Consider the following 16,735-nt stretch of genomic DNA (forward strand, 5'->3'; position numbering starts at 1 on the left):
GGAACAGAAACATCCGTCCCAGCTCTTTATTTCTTTCTTTCTCTCTTTCTCTCACACACATAATGATCTGATAGGTTAACCCTTTTGTGTCCGTCCCTCTCTCTCTCTCTCGGTCTCTGTGTCTCTCGCCCCGTGTGGGTTTGTTTTGCTGATGTGTGGCTGGAGGCGGTGCGTTTCTCGGCTCTATTGTCCTAATCTTTAAATGATTTCTAAACACTCGGTTTGGCAGCATTGAAGCGCTTTTAATGGAAATTCATATATCATTTTAAACAAAGACAGGCCGGGCTTTTAAATCAACTCTGTGTGCCTCAATGTTTAACGTTTTGGGGGAGTAAACCTCTCTCGGATGGGTTTGGTTATATTCTCAGAGTCGGCACATGCATTCACAACCAAATCAGCCCAATGGTTTTTCATGAGACGTTTAGGAGAAATCACTTATATATTCATATAGATTTTCATGTCAGAAAGTTTATAAAAGAACATTTCTGTCTTTAAAGGTTCTTGAGTTGCATTAAAAAGTTATTGATGTTTTATTATAGATAGATAGATAGATAGATAGATAAAGATAGACGGATGATAGATAGATAGATAGAGATAGATAGATAGATAGATAGATAGATAGATAGATAGATAGATAGATAGATAGATAGATAGATAGATAGATAGATAGGTAGATAGGTAGATAAAGATAGACGGATGATAGATAGATAAAGATAGACGGATGATAGATAGATAGATAGATAGATAGATAGATAGATAGATAGATAGATAGATAGATAGATAGATAAAGATAGATGGATGATAGATAGATAGATAGATAGATAGATAGATAGATAGATAGATAGATAGATAGATAGATAGATAGATAGATAGATAGATAGATAGATAGATAGATAGATAGATAGATAGATAGATAAAGATAGATGGATGATAGATAGATAGATAGATAGACAGTAGATTAGATAGATAGATAGATAGATAGATAGATAGATAGATAGATAGATAGATAGATAGATAGATAGATAGATAAAGATAGACGGATGATAGATAGATAGATAGATAGATAGATAGATAGATAGATAGATAGATAGATAGATAGATAGATAGATAGATAGATAGATAGATAGATAGATAAAGATAGATGGATGATAGATAGATAGATAGATAGACAGTAGATTAGATAGATAGATAGATAGATAGATAGATAGATAGATAGATAGATAGATAGATAGATAGATAGATAGATAGATAAAGATAGATAGATAGATAGATAGATAGATAGATAGATAGATAGATAGATAAAGATAGACGGATGATAGATAGATAGATAGATAGATAGATAGATAGATAGATAGATAGATAGATAGATAGATAGATAAAGATAGATGGATGATAGATAGATAAAGATAGATAGATAGATAAATAGATAGATAGATAGATAGATAGATAGATAGATAGATAGATAGATAAAGATAGATGGATGATAGATAGATAAAGATAGATAGATAGATAGATAGATAGATAGATAGATAAAGATAGATGGATGATAGATAGATAAAGATAGATAGATAGATAGATAAAGATAGATGGATGATAGATAGATAGATAAAGATAGACGGATGATAGATAGATAGATAGATAGATAGATAGATAGATAGATAGATAGATAGATAAAGATAGATGGATGATAGATAGATAGATAAAGATAGACGGATGATAGATAGATAGATAGATAGATAGATAGATAGATAGATAGATAGATAGATAGATAGATAGATAGATAGATAGATAGATAGATAGATAGATAGATAACTCTCCAATCAGAATGCTAGTATGCCAATAATAGTAAAATAAATGTGAGTTGGACAAGAACATATTTAAATTGATTTCCATTATGGTCTTTGTATTTGTGACTTTAAAGTCTCAATCTATTTTCATGCGATTAAATATATAGAACTATTAAATAGAAGAACCTATGATTAAATATATCATGCAGTTGTTTGTTCCTCTCAGCTGAAAGCAGTATATTAGAGGTTTCAGGACAGCGTGAGATGTGTCAGAAGACAGCTATTGACATGTAATATCTGTAATGAGTTTTTGCTGTTCATTTGAGCTTTATGAGTGTGAGAACAGCTGGCAGTCAGAGGACGCTGCTCGTTTGCTGTTAGCAGATCAATATTGATCCGCACGGATATCTCCGAGCTAACAGACCCGTGTTCTCTTCCTCACGGATCGCACCGCAGCTGTGTTCACTGCAGGAGGAGGTGTGTGTGTGTGTGTGTGTGTGTGTGTGTGTGTGTGTGTGTGTGTGTGTGTGTGTGTGTGTGTGTGTGTGTGTGTGTGTGTGTGTGTGTGTGTGTGTGTGTGTGTGTGTGTGTGTGTGTGTGTGTGTGTGTGTGTGTGTGTGTGTGTGTGTGTGTGTGTGTGTGTGTGTGTGTGTGTGTGTGCTGGACTCAGGTGAAGGCAAAGATGTTTTCAATTCAGTGACTGATAACCAAGGTTGACACCTGAGACCGCAAAAAACACTCTTAGTAACAACAGTTCGTTTTTTTTATAAGCCTCCATTCTTTTTCCAGTTATGAATAATTATGCATAAATGCATAAAATATGCATAAACACATAATTAAATCAGTAATGTTTTTGCATTTATGCAGGGAAGCCATAATGCCAGTTTATGCAAATATTTTTTTATTCAGTAAAATTTAATGATATGCACAAACAGTTGATATTACTGATTATAAAACTGAAAATTAAGCCTCAGTGAAAATAAATAAATAAATAAAAAGGTTGGACCAACATTTTATGTTAAGTAAGTTAAACATACTAGAGTAAAATAACTTGACCTAAACCAACTAAATTGTGTTGACCCAACTTACATATTTATTTTGAATGAACTCAATAAAACCGTGAAAAAAAAAAGAAAAAAAAAATTCAGGAAGGGTAATGAATAATTTTTTTTAGTGTATTTACATCAAAGTGGAAAAATTATTATATCAAACTTATGAAGTAATTTTTCCTTGCTGGAGATATCAGGTTATATATACTTCAGTTAAACCTTGTTTTTTCAGGTTGGTTGAATTCAGTTATAATCAGCAATCTTAAAAAAATTATTTCATTTCAACAAAAATTGTAGATTTTGCCAGTTATTTTAGATTTGATTATTGTAGAAGATGAACGGACTTTTTTTTTTTGTAATGTAAAATGATATGAATGGTTATTTTACACAATATTTACAAAACAAATGTTTAAAATTGAATTGGATAATAATAATATTACAACAAGCTTTATTGATAATCTCAAAATTGGCAAATATTGTTGGGCTGATCAGTGTGGTCTGGTGATTATATGGATCTGCATTCAGAATCATTCCGGTTTTAAAGTCTCAAACTTAAAAAAATGTGTTTACTAGTGAAACTCTCTCTCGTCTTCCGCAAGTTAAGCTGTAGTTCTCCACAGGTGTGCTGATAATCTCTGCTAACAGACGGGTTTGTGTTTATCCTACGGTGTGGCACAATCCCAAATGGCTGATCTTCCTGTTTCTCCCATGTTCCCAGTTCCTGACTCCTAGGGAGGAGACAGGTGTACATGGAAGGGAAAAAAACACGCCACATGATTTTTCAGTCAGGCATTAGGAGGGGCAGCCTGAAGGACCCGGAGCGGGGCTCAGGTGCGCTCGCTAACCACAAGATTTGTCTATGTGTGTGTGTGTGAGTGTGTGTGTGTGTGTGCAAAAGTGTGTCGCACCTGTGACTGCTGTAGTTTCGGTTAGTGCGGGAAGATGAGGATTTTGAGTCTCACAGTCACTGTAAAAGCTCATTTAAGAGAGAGTGCAATGAATAAAACAAGCTTAAACTACACAACACAAATGTAATTGTCCTTCAACAGTTTTTTTTCTTAATGCAAAATATAATTGCTTTTTTCTTGTCATATTTATTTTTGTATATGAGATTACTGCAGTAAAAGCAATGAGTTTAAACTGCAGCAATTGTCCTTTACAATGCAAAATATAATAGCTTTTCTTTTCTATTTCCATGTAGAAACATGATTTGTTTTATTTATTTATTTTTTACATTTAATGCACTACACAACTCAAACAAATATAGTAAAGTATATTTGTAAATTTTATATTTTACAGTTGTATTAGGGCTGTAAACTATTAATCGCATCCAAAATAAAAGTTTGTGTTTACATAATATGTGTGTGTGTATTGTGTATAATTATTTAGTATATATAAATACACACACATGCATGTATATATTTGAGAAATATTTGAATTTATATACTGCATATATATTTTTATATAATTTATATATTATATATAAATAGAACTATTTTATATATAAATAACATTTTTTTCTTAAATACATGCATGTGTGTGTATTTATATAAATAATTATACACTATACACACATATATTATGTAAACACAAACTTTTATTTTGGATGCGATTAATCGTTTACAGCCCTAAAATATACATTTGCAAATATATTTTTCTATTTCCATGCAGAAACATGTTTTATTTATTAATTTTTTACATTTAATGCACTACACAACTCAAACAAATAGAGTAAAGTATATTTGTAAATGTATATATATAAACAATGACGCAATCAACATGATAGCATAGACACAACATTTTAAAGGATCTCTGCTCAACTCTTCTGCTGTGTGTCGGACTCGTTCAATACGTCGTCTGTTTATCGCGACTGCAATGAAACGTACGAATGAAGCGCTATAACAATCCCATTAAAAACCGCCTTACTTTTCATTGTTAAGTGGAGAGGCCCATTTAAAAACTATACGGCGTAATCCCTCACGGAGAAACGCATTCACTGCATTAGTTTCCCATGAATAAACATTAAACAAAACACGCTTTTCACCCAGAGAAGGCCCGTCCGTCTATGAAAAGTCGTCTGGTAAGAAGCGTTTCATGACCTTTGACAACTCGATCTGTGTGGGTCTATTAGCCGCCTTTGTAAAAGCGTTTTCAGCGGTCTGATATACTCGAAATGAGGCCGATAGCTTCTCTCACGGCTCTTTCAGAACAACAGCACCTCTGATCTACGACTTTTGGGCCTGGTGGTCCATTGAAAAGCAGAAAGTATGCGTTTAGCCCTTGACGTCTTTTGTGAAGCCTAGTTAGCAAGCGTGAAATGGCCCGATTCTCCATTCAATGATCAGCCTTTCTTTCCCGAGGACAAAACCTGGTTCATTTGCACTTCAGCTGTCGGGACTCCACGGTTCTTAAACAAGGGCAGAAAACATCTGGTGTGCACCAGAAAAGGAGATGATGGGTTTAGGAAGGGTGTGAGGGTTAAGATTAGAAATCTATGCCACTTTTAGAGGTTTGGCCTCAATTGGATTGTCGTGGTCTCTTTAAACGTGAATTGCATATCAATGCATCAATTGCATATCAATGCATGAGACACATTGCCTACATTTGTGTGCTTAGCAATATCCAAATTCATTCGTTTGCATTTGTGCGTCTGTTAATGATTGTGTAAACGATGCAGTTGTGGCAAGATGAAAACGGTTATGAAATGAGAGGATCACACAGTTCTTTCTGTGATTTTATGTCTGGCCGAATGAGATCAAAGATGTTATTGGGTTTGAATGGAAATCTTGACAGAAACCATCATGATTACAAAGAAAATAAGTGATCCCAGCAAGCATTTTTGCGTTTAAAAGACGTCTAATAGCCGTCCAAACACAGCCCAGACGTCTAGGCCAAAACAAGGCAAAGTTTGGGCTGTCAGTGAAACTTTAATAGACATCTAACCATCGCCCAAGAATAGACTAGTCATCTAAAATATGAACATGTCAAAGAAATGAAACCTTGTAATCACTGTTGACTTTGCTTACATGATGGAATATCATTCATCTCACAAGTTATTTTAGCAAAAACGACCAAATTCAAGGTTATTTTGTCTAGAAGTGTGTCACTCATAGCCGGACTATATTGGGTCTATAGTTAACCGAGACTATTGCTCGCTGGGATGTGTCATTCTCCAGCTCATTGTCTCTGGCTCTGGTTTTCAGACAGTGCAGAGAAGAACGTTCCTGCCATGCCCGGATCCCCAGTGGATGGAAAGACTCATTCCAGACCAACCGTCTCCGTCATGCCTCCTCTTCCCTCCATCAATCCCAGCGGACCTCGTCCCGCAGCGTTCTCCACCACAGCACGTGAGACTCACTCAAACCTGCATGCTCTCATTGCCATTGTCCCATATGTGACCCTGGACCACAAAACTTGGGGTCAATTTTTTTAAATAAAAAGCTAAATAAATAATCTCTCCATTGATGTGTGGTTTGTTAGGATAGGACAATATTTGGTCGAGATACAACTATTGAAAATCTGGAATCTGAGGATGCAAAAAAATTTAAACATTGAGAAAATCTCCTTTGAAGTTGTGCATTTATGTTCACGATTGTGCTGCATTCACACACAAAAATACATGTTTTATATATTTACAGTAGGACATTTACTAAATATCTTCATGGATCATGATCTTAATATCTTAATGATTTTTGGCATAAAAGAAAAATTGATAATTTTGACCCATATAATGTATAGTTGCTATTGCCACAGATATACGCGTGCGGCTCCAGACTGGGTTTGTGATCCAGGGTCACATATGACGACATACTACCATTTTCAAAGTATTTTTAATCTTTTGCATGCATGCAATTCTCGAAAAACCTTTTGCACGTCAAAATTTGCAGTATGTAGTATGCAGTATTGCAGTAATGCACTTGACCTTCCATTTCCAGAGTGATGAATAAACCAGAAGTGATTACAATCATGCATTTTGCTCCGTTTACTATTTTTAGTAGGTATATAGTATATACTGTATATACTGAGAAGTATTCACTCCTAATGATAAATGAGATTCGTTTTTTGGCGAGTCTACTTAAAGTTTATTAAAAGCTGATGAATCGGAGACTGAAGCTATAGTTATTAAATGTATATTAAACTATAAAACAAAAAAGAATGTCAATGCAATTTAGTTAATATTTACACAAAGAGCACGTGACCTTTGTGTATGTATGATAGGATTTCTCAATACTCTTCTTAGTACATACTCAAAACATTCCCTGTCACCAGCGAAGTACATACTTTGAGTGCATAGCAGACCATTTACATTTAATTATTTAGCATGCTTTTTTATACAAAACAACTTAAAATGAGGGAAAAGCAGTTTACCCTACAGGAGCAGAAAAGAGCAGAAGAAAGAGTCTTTTTTGAGTTAACCAGTAAAAGTGTGGCTTGACATATTGCAACTATAAACACAACACTTCACAAATTCTTTTGAGCTTGTAGGAAAATGTATGTAGTGAAAAACAGGGTTATTATCATTAACAAATATAAAAAAATGTTTGTTAAATTCAAAATAATGCTAAAATAAAATACAATTTTAACGTTAAACTTAAACTAAAAATCAGAAATTTAATGAAAATCAAACTGAAATAAGTTTAAATTGAAGCACTAAAATTACTAACTGGAAAAAAAAGAATACTAAAACTAAAATTAACTAAATAAAATAAATAATTATAAGAATAACTATAAATATTAAACAATAACTATATAATACGAAAATAATGTGGTCATTTCTAACATTGCTATGATTATCACAAGTCTCACCACATCCTCTGTTTATGCAGTGACCAATGGGATCAATCATTCCCCGCCGATGCTCAACGCCGTTCCTTCTCCGCCTCAGCGCTACAGCAACGGGCCGTCGTCATCATCTTCCTCTTCACTGGCCAATCAGCAGCTTCCAGCGACCTGTGGCGCGCGCCAGCTGAGCAAACTGAAGCGGTTCCTCACGACTCTACAGCAGTTCGGCAACGACATCTCGCCCGAGATCGGAGAGAGCGTCCGAAACCTGGTGCTCGCTTTAGTGGTACGTCTATTACACACATAATATACGGTTCGGTCGCACGTGGAACGGGTTAACTAGCGATGTCTTTTTTTCCCCATAGAATTCCACCGTCACCATTGAAGAGTTTCACTCCAGACTGCAAGAGGCCACAAACTTCCCCTTAAGACCCTTCGTCATACCTTTCTTAAAGGTAAATGGCCAATAAAGGAATAAGTTGTCATTTACTCGCCCTTGTGTCGTATCCCAGCCCCCCATTAAGTTATGAAAACGTATGATTTTTAAATGTTTCAAACACCCAAGTTATGCAAATGTTAAGGAAACATTACAGGTGAAACTCGAAAAATTTGAATATGGTGCAAAAGTTCATTTATTTCAGTAATTCAACTTAAAAGGTGAAACTAATATATTATATAGACTCATTACATGCAAAGTGAGATATTTCAAGCCTTTATTTGTTATAATTTTGATGATTATGGCTTACAGCTTATGAAAACCTCAAATTCAAAATTAGAATATTGTGAAAAGGTTTTTTTATATAGCCATAATCATCAAAATTATAACAAATAAAGGCTTGAAATATCTCACTTTGCATGTAATGAGTCTATATAATATATTGGACATGGGAATGTTACTTTTGAATCATCTCTGAACAATCAAGTTGTAACATTTAAAAATAGACGTTAGACGAACATTCAACTAAAATGTTTCAGAAAAACACATTCCATGAACGATGTCTAATATTTTTGTTTTAAAGGTCCTGTTCTTCGTGATCCCATTTTTTAAACTTTAGCTAGTGTGTATTGTTGCTGTTAGAGCATAAATAATACCTGTAAAATTATAAAGCTCAAAGTTCAATGCCAAGCAAGATATTTTATTTAACAGAAGTCTTCTTTCAAAGCCTACAGCGAACGGCCGGTTCGGACTACATCCTCTACTTCCTGCTTTAGTGACGTCACTAGAACAGTTTTTTGACTAAGCTCCGCCCACAGCAATACACAAAAAGGGGTGTGGTCTTGTTGCGCTCCTATAGAGAAGAGGAAGAGTTGCGTTTGTAGAGTGTGTGTGTCACCATGTCGTCGAGACGCTGTTATTTTCATCCCGGAGTTTAAAATAACACTGAGCGCATGCATCTCCACGTTACGGTAAGAGGCGTGACCTTTCCGAAACATGAACACGTTATATTGCACACTGTAAAGTTCAAAGCTTCAAAAACACAGGAAAAACGGGACCTTTAAACACCACAGATAACTTCCAAGAAAACGAGAACATTGCTGGAATGTTAGACCGCGTTATGAGAGCGTTGCCTCAAAAAAGACATTAAAACACCATAAAAGCCAATAAAACACTCCATATGACAGCAGTGTTGGGGATATTAGTGAATCCCTGGATGGATAAAACATGTGAAGCTGCTTGAATTCAATGCTTTTTAAGTGCCATGCATGAGAGGGATGCTGAACAGAGAAAGTGGAAGGTGTCTAATATTTCCTTCGTGATTTATGGAGCAAACGGAGACTTCCGAGAATTCCAGGCGGTCGGAAGTGTGAAACACGACTATAAACCGTTGCAGGTTGTTTTTACGGGGCCTGCGTAACATATGGAGCTCGGCAGCGGTTAACACAGTTGTCCGGGAATATTTGCTGGCGCAAAACAAGAGAACGTGAATGACAGGCAGCATATGTGAGAGGAGAGTGAAGTTAATCATGAACAGAGATGTTTGTCGTTCTCGTAATAAAAACTAGAGATTCTTGATCTCTTTTAGAAAACATTTTAAAGCATTCCAGACCCTTTTCTTCGGGTATCATGTTTAATATACTCCATGAACACGGGATTGTTATGATTATCACCAGTACTAAATTATTTTGTGATTGTAATACCATCAGCATCTTCATAAAATATGACCAATATAACTAAAATCAGAATCATTTATATAATTTAATACAAAGCACAGTGATACCAGCCGCGTTTATCCATGTTTTATTTAATGAAAGCGCATAAAATGCTGTGTGTGAATACTTCTTGTTGAACTGGTTTATTGAAATGATCAAGCAAAAATGATCAGATTTGTTCAAATGAATTAGACTTCCCAACACTAAAATTAGTGTTCTTTAGGGCCGTGACGCACCAAGTCGATCGTGAGCGTCTGTCGGACTAAGTTTCTGTGTTATGTGTAAGAGGAACAAAAGGTGGCCTAACACAGAGCCCTGAGGCACTCCATAATTAATAATAGTTTCCTCAGAAAGAATCCTATCAATTTCTACCCTCTATCACTAGAAGATTACACATCTCTGGGATATTACACTATCCCAGAGATGTGTAAATTACAATATCAGACTTATTATTAATTATTAGACTATTAGAAAAATAAAAAATTAGACTGTTAGTTTATCAAACGAGTCAGTGCACAAGAATAAAAGTTATAATTTTACGTCATTTTAGTACATTCACAACACGCATTCATTCTAGATTACTTTTTAGTGGTTATTTATTCAAAATAAGTACCTACCGTATTTTCAGGACTATAAGTCGCTCCGTAGTATAAGTCGCATCAGTCAAAAAATGCGTCATGAAGAGGAAAAAACATATATAAGTCGCACTGGACTATAAGTCGCATTTATTTATAAATTTATTTCACAAAATCCAAGACCAAGAAAAGACAGCTCCACAACAGCACACAGAACAACAGGCTGAATAGGTGTCCGGTATGTTAGCGTAACACATTAACAGTTATTCAGCTACACAACAGCATAAAGAACATGCTAACTAACCCTAACCTGGGAGGCTGAATAGGCTAAATTAACATTAGCCAGCGAGTCCAACAAGTTACCGGTCAGCAAGTTCACCAAGCTCCCGATCTCATTCCTCAACACTGAATACATTGAGTTCTTCCTCGGTGTCGCTTCTGAACAACTCCTAACTAGAGCGCCCTCTACCGGCTGTAGACGGTAATGTTTTCTCTTGGTTCATCTCAGTCAGTATGAATTCATTTTGATATATAAGTCGCACCTGACTATAAGTCGCAGGACCAGCCAAACAATAAAAAAGTGCGACTTATAGTCCGGTAAATACGGTACTTATTTCGGAAACTGCCTTGGTTTCCCTTTTTGATTGACGAATATAGACCATTGATACCTGCCGATAGTCAGATTTCCTTACACACATATGCTAGTTGACAGTCTTTGCGGTGTCAGCTTTCGTCACCGCTAGTTCTTTGACGTTGTCTTGGTGTGTCCCGGTCTTTACTAATAGAGAGAGATGTGTAAATTTAATTTATGCTTTTGAAAGGGTTTACATGAGAGAGTATTTTCCCCTTGTGTTTGCCAGATGGTTCTGATATTCTTCATATGTTCACATTAGTAATCAATCTCACATGCTCATCAAGAAATGGAGCTCTGGGTCTGTTTTGCTTCATCTGGGCGATTGTTTCTCATCCTCCTGTGGCTGAAGTGTTTTCATATGAAAGATTTATGGACTCTTTTGACGAGATGTTTGTGAAAATTGCAGTGTGGAGCTTTAATAGCGAGCAGAACATGCAGTGACGCTGAACAGACGCCTCTGGCTCAGGAGTTTTCATGCACATCGCGGCTCCTCTGAGTCTGTCCAGGAAGAAATCTTTTTGACCTTTATCTCCACTCTTATCTGGAAAAATGCAAAAAATGTGGTGGTAATTGATTAGTTTAGACCACTTAAGAAAATGCTTCCAAAGTGGGTTCCCAGCAAGCAATAGCCATCATTTCACCGTCTCGGTTAACTATAGACCCGATATAGTCCGGCTATTAGTAACACACTTCTAGCCAAAATAACCATGAATTTGGTTACATGTCGTTTTTGCCAAAATAACTTGTGAGATGAATGATATTCCATCATGTAAGCAAAGTCAACAGTGATTACAAGGTGTTTGGTTTCATTTCTTTGACATGTTCATATTTTAGATGACTAGTCTATTCTTGGGCGATGGTTAGATGTCTATTAAATTTTCACTGACAGCCCAAACTTTGCCTTGTTTTAGCCTAGACGTCTGGGCTGTGTTTGGACGGCTATTACACGTCTTTTAAACGCAAAATTGCTTCCTGGGTTTGATTACTTGCAATTTTCCATTTAGTTGATGCTTGTTATGCAGCCAGTTTACCGTATTCTGTCCTTCACGCAGGCCAACCTGCCTTTACTGCAGAGAGAGCTTCTTCACTGCGCTCGCGCGGCCAAACAGACTCCAGCGCAGTATCTGTCCCAACACGAACACCTCCTGCTCAGCACCACCGCCCCGTCTCCGGCCGACTCCTCTGAACTCCTGCTGGACCCCAACGACAGCAGCAAACGGCACAGTCCTAACCGGTATGAGCGCACGCAAACATGCTCTGAGACATAACACCTGAAAATACAGAGCCATGGCAGAACTACATTAGTAGTTATGGTACCAGATACTACTATACTTACTATGTATAGTGCACTTACTATATAAATATATATATACAGTACAGTCAACATTTGAAGTGGATCTAAACCTTTCATCAAATTTAAACATGAATTTTGAACAAAACACGTTCCTGTCTTAGGACAGCTTGGATTAACTTTTTTGATCCACTACAAACTGTATATATACGATATATAAAATTTTATGCCATGGTGCATAAGAAAATGTGTAATTACCGCAGTATTAACTGCGCTGGAGCAATATTAAGATACTGATACTGCGCTGAAGCGCAAGTTTTTGATCCACTTCAAATGTTGACTACTATATATATATGGTATATATATAACATTTTATGCCATGGTGCATAATAAAATGTGTAATTACTGCAGTATTAAGTCCAAAGGAAGATAGAAATACTGAAATAGTATTTTCTTGTAAAACACTTTATTTACAACTTTGAAAAACCATTTAAGTTATGGTATCAGATAACATTATACATTATGGTTATTCACATGCCATGATGGAAGGTAGTGTACCTAAAGAAAATACCATGATATTAATGTGACAAGAAACATGGTCCAAAAAACGTGGCATTTCCATGGTACCATGACAAAAAAACAAACATTTTATATGGTTTATAAGAAAATGTGAACATTTCCATGATATAATATCCAAAAAACATGGTATGATATTAAAATACAACTTTGAAAATATTTTTAGAAGTAGTAAATAAAACTAAGATTTTTATGTTTTAAAAGAAAATACTATTTCAGTCTTTCAACTTAAAAATGGTACATTTAATTCAATGTGTTATTTGATGTTTCTTTGTAATTATTAGTGAAATTCAATAGCAATTTCTCAGTGAAATTTGTTTCAAATTTATCATCGTGCTTTGCAATATAACGTGATGGAACTGAATGGTTACCATATTCATATACCATGGTATTTACTGCCTTGTACTTCAGCAAAACACCCTGGTATTGTCATTGTACAGGTCCAAAAACCATGGTGATTTTCTAAGTGTTCAACTTCTTACTTATGATGTTATTATTTCCTCCAGAAGTAAAGAGAATGGTTTTCACGATCGGCCTCCCGCCTCCCTGGAACCTCCTGCCAAACGGATCTGCACCATTAGCCCCGCCCCCAGACATAGCCCCGCCCACCCGCTCCATCTCCCCGCCCAGATCCACCCGACTCCGCCCCCTCTGCAACACTACGCCCTGGATGACATCAGCACACCTCAGCTGTACCGAGAGCCTCACCGAATCCTGGAGTTGAGGGAGCTGAAGGACAGGCCACGACTGCCAGGTACTAACTCAGCCTTCCCTCGGGTCATTTTGACCCGGAAATCATTTTTGAATTTTTTTTAATAATTGGGTGTTTTCATGTGGCTGCGTTGTGCTTCGGGCGACCCGAGTTTGAGTCCCGGCTCATGGAACCCCCCCAACCCCCCCCCCCCCCCCCCTCTCCCCCCCCCCCTCTCCCCCCCCCCCCCCCCTCTCTCCTCTCTCTCTATCCCACCACACTTTCTTAGTTCCTAGTTCCTAGTTACTGTCCTATCTTAATAAAAGGCAAAAACGCCAAACATAAATAAAAATAAAAATTGTGTGTTCATCACTTTTGTCGCACTTGAACCACGAATACACCATTTTTTTTATTTTTTTTTATGGATTCAAGGAGTTTAAAGTAACAAACCTTTCCCTCACGGGTCAATTTGACCCCCATAGGAATGAATGGAATGCGATGAATGCTTAAAAAAATGCTAAAACTATACCAAAAAAAAAAAAAGTGTCTGAATGCATATTGAAGTGAAATGACTTTAGGACCCAGCGGAACAGCTCATTTGCTCCATAATATAGAGCTATAAGGCCATCTAGTGGAAAGAGTCATGCAATATCATGTTATATTATTATTTTTCCACAAGAGGTCGGCAAAGACACCCATCGTAATATTTTTATTTTGAGCTAAATTAAAAAGTTTATGCATGAATTTGAGTTATTTTGAATTGAAGTTGAAAGTGCTTAAAATACTATGTATTTATTATTTATTGATCAAATCTAGTCATTTAAAAGTAAATAAAATAAAAAATAACAGAAAATCTCCACAAAAAAAATTGCATTAAAAAATATAAACAATATTTTCAAAATAATTTTAGGGCTTTGGGTCATTTTGACCCAGGAGGGAAGGATTTGGGGGTTTTAAACTACTAGTGAATTTCTGATGTGTTTTTGTCGTCATTTCCAGGCAGTAACGGAGGCTTCCGCGAGGAACCTGTCGACCACAGACTGACGGAGAGAGAGTGGGCTGAAGAATGGAGACATCTGGATCATGTGAGATTGCATTTATTAATAATCCTAACAGAAAAAGTACTGTGCTGACACCATGGTAAAGTAGTGGTATTAGATGGTGAATCTCACAAAACCTGTCAAAAATGCGTCTGCTTTGTAATTCACTTGAAAATCAAGAATAAAATGAGAAATTTAATTTATTATCAATTATTTTATTATCATCTATGTTCTACTGTGGTATTTATTTAGGTTTTATTTTCAGATTTAGTTTAAGCTTTAGTCATTTTGTTATGTGATTTTGTCTTTTCGTTTTTGTTTTAATAATTCTATTTAGCTGTAATTTATTTATATTTTAGTTTTAGTAATCAAATGTATTTCATGTTTCAGCTTCAATCAATGAAAATGCTTGAATAATTTTAGTTAGTAATAACACTGATTTGCTTTAAGAAAATAAGCCTATTTTACTGTTTTTGCATTGAATAAAAATAAGAACATTCTCCATTGAAACTCATTGTAATGCTATCTCAATGCAAAAATGTATATCATTTAATCTTAAGTATTTATACATAGGGCTGTTAAACGATTAATCGTGATTAATCGCACCCAAAATAAAATTGTGTTTACACAATAAATGTGTGTGTACTGTGTATAATTATTTTTTTATATATATATATATACACACATGCTTGTATATATTTAAGAAATATATACTGTATATAGATTTATATATAATTTATATTATATATAAATTATAAATATTTTATATATAAATAACAAATTTTTCTTAAATATATACATGAATATATTTATATATACAAAATAATTATACACAGTACACACACATTTATTATGTAAACACAAACTTTTATTTTGGATGCGATTAATCGCGATTAATCGTTTAACAGCCCTATACAACATGATAGTATTTGTTGTAATGACTTTAAATATATAATGATTTAAATCATTGCTTTTTACAGTACTGAAAATTTAATCAGAATAATGAGAATTAGAATTAGAAACGAACTCAAAATCAAAACATCCAACATGCAGTAATTGCAGTCTTAAATGTGTTAAATCTTTATAGTCCATGACTTCATTTGTGAGATTCACCCAGTAATACCATGGTAAAATAATATGATAATCATATATATATATATATATATATATATACAGTAGTCAACATTTAAAGTGGATCAAAACCTTTCATCAAAGTTATACATGAATTTTTAGGACAAAATTCATGTATTCTTAGGACAACTTTGATGAACTTTTTTGATCCACTTCAAATGTCGACTACTGTATATATATATATATACACACATATATACCTCATCTACTAAATGTCTTGTGTACTAAGTGTCTCTGTCTGGTTGTAGGTGCTGAATTGCATTGTGGACATGGTGGAGAAAACTCGGCGTTCGGTGAGCGTTCTGCGGCGCTGTCAGGAGTCGGACCGCGAGGAACTCAATTACTGGAGGAGACGCTCAAACCCACACGACGACGCACGCAAGAACGGGACGGCATCAGGGAACGTCCCCTTCACCAAAACACACAGTCCTCTGTCAGCAGAGGGAATCAACGCAGGTGAGTCGTTTAGTGAACTGATTGAACTTTGACCCCTTTTGACCCCACAGCCAAACTTTGAGAGATACATTTAAATTTAGGCTAATTGAGTTTTCAGAGCTTAAAAGTAGTTCACTTCAGAATTAATATTTACTCACCTCCACGTCATCCAAGATGTTCATGTTTTTCTTTCTTCAGTCGAATAGAAATGAAGGTTTTTGAAGAAAACATTCCAGGATTTTTCTCCATATAATGGACTTCAATGGCATCCAACGGGTCGAAGGTCCAGATGTGAGTTTCAGTGCAGCTTCAAAGTCTCGACACGATCCCAGCCGAGTAATAAGAGTCTTATCTAGACAAACCAGCCGCCATTTTATAAAAAAATAAACATTTATATACTTTTTAACCACAAATTTGTAGTTACAAATATTTAAACATCCAGGATACGCACACGAAAGGACCATTTTAAACACTAAACTGACACAAAGACATATAAATACGTACGTATGTGTCATTCAACATACTGGTCCTCCTTCTCCACACTTGTGAACACTAGGTCTGTTTTTCCGCATACGTCACGCTCGAAATTTCAA

The 16,735-nt window shown here is 35.5% G+C and overlaps 1 protein-coding gene across 3 annotated transcripts in view; it reads left to right on the plus strand.

Annotated features, from left to right (window-relative positions):
• cbfa2t2 (CBFA2/RUNX1 partner transcriptional co-repressor 2) overlaps positions 1-16,735 on the plus strand; it is a 47,008-nt gene that overhangs the window by 25,490 nt on the left and 4,783 nt on the right. For 2 of the 3 annotated variants that reach the window (XM_079628504.1, XM_079628506.1), the window contains exons 2-8: positions 6,040-6,183; positions 7,663-7,904; positions 7,984-8,073; positions 12,031-12,212; positions 13,352-13,599; positions 14,536-14,621; positions 15,956-16,163. In XM_079628504.1, the coding sequence (XP_079484630.1) occupies positions 6,040-6,183; positions 7,663-7,904; positions 7,984-8,073; positions 12,031-12,212; positions 13,352-13,599; positions 14,536-14,621; positions 15,956-16,163 (1,200 nt within the window). The remainder of the gene's footprint in view (positions 1-6,039; positions 6,184-7,662; positions 7,905-7,983; positions 8,074-12,030; positions 12,213-13,351; positions 13,600-14,535; positions 14,622-15,955; positions 16,164-16,735) is intronic. The other variant, XM_079628505.1, reaches the window with a different exon arrangement.

Source organism: Phoxinus phoxinus, assembly GCF_949152265.1.
Source record: "Phoxinus phoxinus genome assembly, chromosome: 11".
NCBI lineage: Eukaryota > Metazoa > Chordata > Actinopteri > Cypriniformes > Leuciscidae > Phoxinus > Phoxinus phoxinus.